The sequence below is a fragment of the Teleopsis dalmanni genome, chromosome 1 (assembly GCF_002237135.1).
Source record: "Teleopsis dalmanni isolate 2A chromosome 1, ASM223713v2, whole genome shotgun sequence".
In the NCBI taxonomy this organism is placed as follows: domain Eukaryota; kingdom Metazoa; phylum Arthropoda; class Insecta; order Diptera; family Diopsidae; genus Teleopsis; species Teleopsis dalmanni.
The window spans coordinates 134,046,999-134,053,239 of record NC_051846.1 but is presented as its reverse complement, the minus strand read 5'-3'; the positions used below and the strand labels follow the sequence as shown (position 1 = coordinate 134,053,239).

The 6,241-nt window shown below is 30.3% G+C and overlaps 1 protein-coding gene across 1 annotated transcript; it reads left to right on the top strand.

Moving 5' to 3' along the window:
- The first annotated feature begins 3,048 nt into the window (after nucleotides 1-3,048).
- On the top strand, nucleotides 3,049-3,542 carry LOC119666252 (helix-loop-helix protein 1-like). Its single transcript, XM_038075536.1, has one exon. It carries the CDS (start codon nucleotides 3,049-3,051, stop codon nucleotides 3,505-3,507), a length of 459 nt encoding a protein of 152 aa, XP_037931464.1. The 3' UTR covers nucleotides 3,508-3,542.
- Nucleotides 3,543-6,241: the final 2,699 nt, after the last annotated feature.

The window sequence follows — 6,241 nt, the reverse complement described above, 5'->3', positions numbered from 1 at the left end:
GTCGAGTTTTCCTCAAACAAAGAAATAAGCAAATTGCAATCCATTTCCTAAAAGAAGTATATTTTTTAAAATTTATTTCCATTTATAAACTTAAAATTACGTGAAAACAACACACACCCCTCAATTTTACTATTTACACCTTCGATTTTGCACGAAGATTTGATTTGTTTATAAGAACACTCAAGACCAGAAACGCATGCAATGTAACCGCAGCCTTATAGTTTTCTCGACAATTTCTTTCTTACTGTGTACGATTATACAGTTATCGGGTAATATTTCGAAAATCCCCTTTTTTGAGGGAAAAGTTGTATCACAGAAAATAATACATAGATTAGGGGTATTCAGGCAACAGATTGAAAAACTTATATATATATATATAAAAAAAGATTAGCATTTTGAATATAACCTATTGCGTGAACGACCCAAAATGCGCAATCTGATTATTTTGTTATGTGCAAATGCTTTGGAAGCACTTGTAGCAGCAGCAAAAGCGAAACATACATATGTTTACAGTGAAATACTCAAATATTCGTAAATTTTAAAATCACTTAAATTTATCATATAATTTATCTTATCATATCAAATAATTTATCATATAACTAAAATTGCAAACGTGTCATATATCAAGAAGTAGAATATTCAATTATATACTTTTTAATAATATTTTTTCTTTTTAAAAATTATAGTTTTACTGAATTTTATTTATTAATTTATGTTATTATTTTTTAATTTTCTTTTTGTGACGCTCTATGCTAATAGCGCCGACACTTGGTACTGGCAGCACTAATAAACAAATTTTTGCTAATCTGAGAATCTCCGTAGATTCTCTGCTTAGTTTTTCTTTGTATGCAAATTTTTGTTGTAATAATTTGATAAACAACTAATCTGTTGCCAGAATACTCCTATTGTGAATGCAGAACCAAAAAATTGATTCTCTTTGATTTCATGGTAGCCAGTTCGAGTAGTCAGCTCGAGTAGCCAGCTAAAAGAACAATGAGCTTTCACCTTATGAGATCGAATAATAAGCTCCAAAATTAAACTGGCATTATATATGATTAAAATAACATTAATATAATTATATCCTCATTGTTTCATTCTACTTCAGTTAGAAAACGCTCACTCAAAATCTAAATTTTGTACCAGAAAACTAGCAGCGTAATTTAGAATTCGTTGGTGTAACATTCTTTTTTATATCTTTGGAAATTGAGATCGGACTTTTTATTTATTTAGGAATAAAATTAGGATTAAACATAGATTTTAAAGAATTTAAATTTTTAAATTTTTAAAGAAAAGTTACAGTTGCCTCTGGACAACTATTTACTTCGAAAAATACGCGGAGTCAAAACTCATTTTATGCTGGAATCACACAAAAATTTCGTTTTTAATTTTAGCTGTCAATTGTTGTTACTTTCAGTACAAAACGAACATTTTTGACAGCTAAAATTACAAATAAAACTTTCGTTCGAATCCAATATCAGACATATGGTTTCTTGGTAACTTTTACTCACAATCAAGGGCGGAGCTAGACCAGCTCTGGACGTCGGTGACATCAGAATTGCGAGGCCCTTTTTATTATCATTTTATTATTTTTTATAATCAAATTTAAATAAACACAAATTAAAATAAATGAAATTTTCTGCTGAAATTTTCAAGATGAGTTACTTTACCAAATTGTTCAAAATATTCATCAAGTGTTTTAATTTGACAGTCGGTAGTAATTATGGTTGCTTCTATCATTGTGGTAAAAAAGTTTACTGCTTACCGTATTTCAACGGATTGTATAGGTCATAATATGGTCATAATTGAACAATTGTTGCTTCTTTGCTCATTCTGGTTCTTTCAACAAAAAAAGAGATTCTCATTAAAAGTGATCTAGATTGTCAGATTTACCCCATGTCAATCAAATGACAGTTACCAAGTCCTGTTACCAACTTCATTAGCCCACAATTCAGGATTAAATAATTCCTTTCAATAACACAACAAAATATGATTCGTAACTACTTCTTCTACAAGTAATTGGGCTCATTACACGCTTCTTTCGTTCTATATGAGTGTATGTTATGCTCTTGCATTTTTAAATTCGTTTGTCAAAAACAAATCATAATTTTCACATTTAACACAGTTGCGACTAACACTAAATATCAGAGAATATCATAATAATAAAATCTTCTTTGATGTATACCTTTTAACGAGACCCCTGTGGGAGCGAGGCCGTCGGCGGTCGCCCATTTCGTCCACTTTTACCTCCACCTTGCCCACCTGATCATGTTTTATTGCAGTAGAAGCATCTAAAATCAATATTAATAGTTAAATCGAAAGTAAGCACATGAGTTTACTATTACTTTTGAAAATAAATATATATGTATGTGATGAAATCGAAATCGGTACTTAACCCTTATGACTATTTTCAATTGTTAACAATATTTGATTGTTTAAGATACAAATTTACCGAAAGGATTATGTTTTAATCGTAAAACATAGAGCAAAAAATATTTATTATGCATAAATAATAAATTTTTATTGCAAATTGCAAAACGTGCTCAAGAAGTATGTTGATCAACATTGGTGAGGAAGACAGAGAAGTTCCCTTTCTTTGTTAAATGTTCACATACAGAAAAAATATTTACAGAGGTGTGAAAATATGTTCCAAAATGAAAACAGTATAAATAGTAAGATTGACAGACTTGATTCGAAAGTGGTGTCGCAAAACGAGGCAAGTGTAGAGAAAAGGGTTGGTGTATTGACAATATGCGTTAAAAGTAATTGAAAGCCCTTAATAACCCCTTAAGTGTATGAACACAAGTTTCAAACTATAATCCAAATATTGCATTTTAAAGCTGCATGTGTTTGAAGAATAGTTAACAAATTTTCATTGTGAATATAAGCAAACCACACGTGCAAAAGGCGGTTAAAAATATCCCCAAAAGAAATGGGTGTTCGTGCAAACATGTTTTTGTTCTAGAATAAAAATAAATATAATTATATCTGAAGAAGTAATGTTTATCTTAATTTTTCTATTGTATTTTTTTATAGAGAGCTGTACACATTATGGTTTATGATATGACACATTTGGTACCTTCGCAAAGCATATCTCTTGGTCGTTACTATTTACAAGATATCAATAATGTGGAGAACCATGATTATGCGCTTGATATCGATAAGCGATTTCAAGCGCGTTTGGCTTGCGAGACCTTACCACAAGCCACACAGCCGCCACCTACTCCAGCACCCAGACGTCGTACTACTCCAATTACACATCTGGATCCTGCCGAATTAGTTGGTTTATCGCGAGAAGAAAGACGACGTCGTAGACGTGCCACACTTAAGTATAGAACAGCTCATGCTACTCGTGAACGAATTCGTGTGGAAGCATTTAACGTTTCGTTTGCTGAACTCAGAAAATTATTACCAACATTGCCACCAGATAAAAAACTTTCTAAAATTGAGATACTTAAATTAGCTATTTGTTACATTGCTTACTTGAACCACGTTTTGGAAACTCCGTAGAGGTTCTATTTAAGTACTTTTAAGTACTATTTAAGTAATTGGTACTACACTTATATGTATAATTAGGTTAAATTGTGATAATATTATTTAAACGTTTGTGTGTTTTCTTTTTATGTTATTTTATTGCATATTTAATATTAAGAAATAAAAGTACTAAAAACGTAATACTCATGTAGTACAATCAATCGATTTAAAAATTTTTTCTTTTTTTTTAAATAAATAATTGAACCCTTATGTTCTGTGGAGACGTTTTTGTATAAAAGCTACATTAATAACACAAAACCATCTGCGTCTTCACAAAATACACACACCAGCGTGTTTGCTTGGGCATGCAGCATCCACCACCCTTGGGCATGCAGTGTTCACCCATATAACGGTATATATGAGCTATATTAACTAAAATAAATACATTTATTTTAGAAGCAGTTTATGTATTTTTGTAGTAAACTTTTTACATTGGCTTACGTATTGCTATTAAAGAAAAAAAATCTATTGGTTGTTGTATTTTTATTTAATAATAAAAATAAATCTATGTTTATAACAGTTGGTATACAATTTTATGTTATTTGTGCTACTTCTCTTAGAAGTATAGAACTTAATGATTGTTTTAATTAAAGTTGTCTTTTTATCTTAATACTAAAAAATGTTATGATTCAATAAATATAATCAACTTTAAATGAGTAACAGAGTAATTTGCTATTCACCTTACAAAAACTTAAGGAACTGAGTATAAATTATGCATTAAAACCAGTGACGACGCGTGCTCTATCTGGAAGGGTGTGCGGCCCTTCTTTAATGTTGTTTTTACATGTACAACTTAAATTAAAATATATGAGATGTTTTATTAATAATAACTATATTATATTAGGCAACAATATTAACAATTCATTAACAAAATAACATATTAAATAAATTAAATTAATAATTTATATATAAATTTAATATTATATTAATATGGAAGAAACAAAACTTTTCACATAATTCTTCCCGTAACATCAAACCAACTTTTTTCAAACAAAAGAGTTTTAACTCAGAACCATACATGTTTATCCAGTGATCAAACAAAATCGAACCCACTCGCAACGTTTAAATGTGCGGACAAGTACCCCGCACAGTAAGCGACAAAAATTCGTGGGTGCTACTGTTAAAAGGGGAGAGACGAATTGTGATAGAAATGTATGGTGAGATGAGCTGCAAACTTCAGCCGCTCTTGCAACCACTTTGGCAAATCATCATGTTGGATTCGTATGCATGCAGTTGATATTCGAATAGAACAGAAAATTACTCTCATACAATTCCCACTATATAAATCTCTATTTCTGATATTACGAACGGGAGCACACCCACATTATTTTGTTCATATGCAACGTATGAATGTGCGGACAATTTCTTCGCTCACAAAAGGGAAAGACGAAATATAATAGAAATGTTCTGTGATTTGAGCTGTAAATATATGCGCACAACTAACAAATATAACAGCTAACAGAAGCAAATTGATTGAGTTTTCAGAGACAATTATATTTAATTGTTTTTGCCAAAACTTTAAAAATATATACATATATGGAAATGTAATAAATAATAATAATTGTTGATGTGAAGATACTTAATAAGTTTATATACCTATGTTATTTGACATTTTGCAAATTATGTTAGGGTGTTCACCGCACACCTCCGCACCTTAGAGCAATCGTCACTGATTAAAACATTTACGCGTACAGTGTGAAGTAAGAATAGGCGTTTGTGTGGCAAAAAACGCATGCTAACCTATATTCGCTAAGCGAGACAATGGCATCACTGTTGTAATCTGTTAACAATTACTGGCCTAGATAGAGAAGATAGTGTTGTTGTTTTGCGTACATTTCGGCCAGTATAAGCCAGTAACTTGCGAGCCATCGAAAACGCCTGATGTAACTGATGTTAGTTTTACGGATAAAGATGCGGACGAAGGCGTAAAGAATTTTTAGCACAAGGAGACCTATGAGCATGCGAATAATAACTTTTTAATTTTATACAGTAAAAAATCTTATAATGGTTTTTACAAAAATTATTTTAATGAATTTTATCGATAATTTTTTAATAATTATCTCCAACATAAGAAAGTTTCAATTAACTTGCTTAAGTGTCTTGCTGACATATTGGCATCATGCAACAGTGATGTCAATATATCTGTCAAATGTTATGTTTTCACAATTAACAAGTGTAAGGACGGAAATTTTTACACCAAATTTCCGCCTACATAAAAATACATCGAAGTTCATTAATATTTATTTTCACTAATATTAAATTCACTAATATTTATTTTTATTGGAAATATTAAAAATCAAATAATCTAACAAAATTGTTATTAAAATTTTTATTTCATTAATTAATTATATTTAATTATCTAAATAAATTTTATTAAATTTAAAACAAAAAAATAAACGCGCACATGAACCAAAATAAATGTAACAAACAAGCATTTACAAACAACAAGAAATGCCAAAGCATGAAAGCTTTTGTTGAACAAAACACAAAGTACACGAGAAAAGCACAAAAAGCAAGTAACACAAATAGTACAAAATATACAGTAGAAAGATCGAAGCTGCGGCATATTCTGTATAAAATAACGCGCATGTGACCGAGGACTTGGATTTTCACTTTAAAAGGGACAAGTACTTTGGCTTATTTAGTACTATGGTTCATTCAGCCAAAGTATTATAAACCTGGCCCATTCGGTCAAATTATTAAATTATTA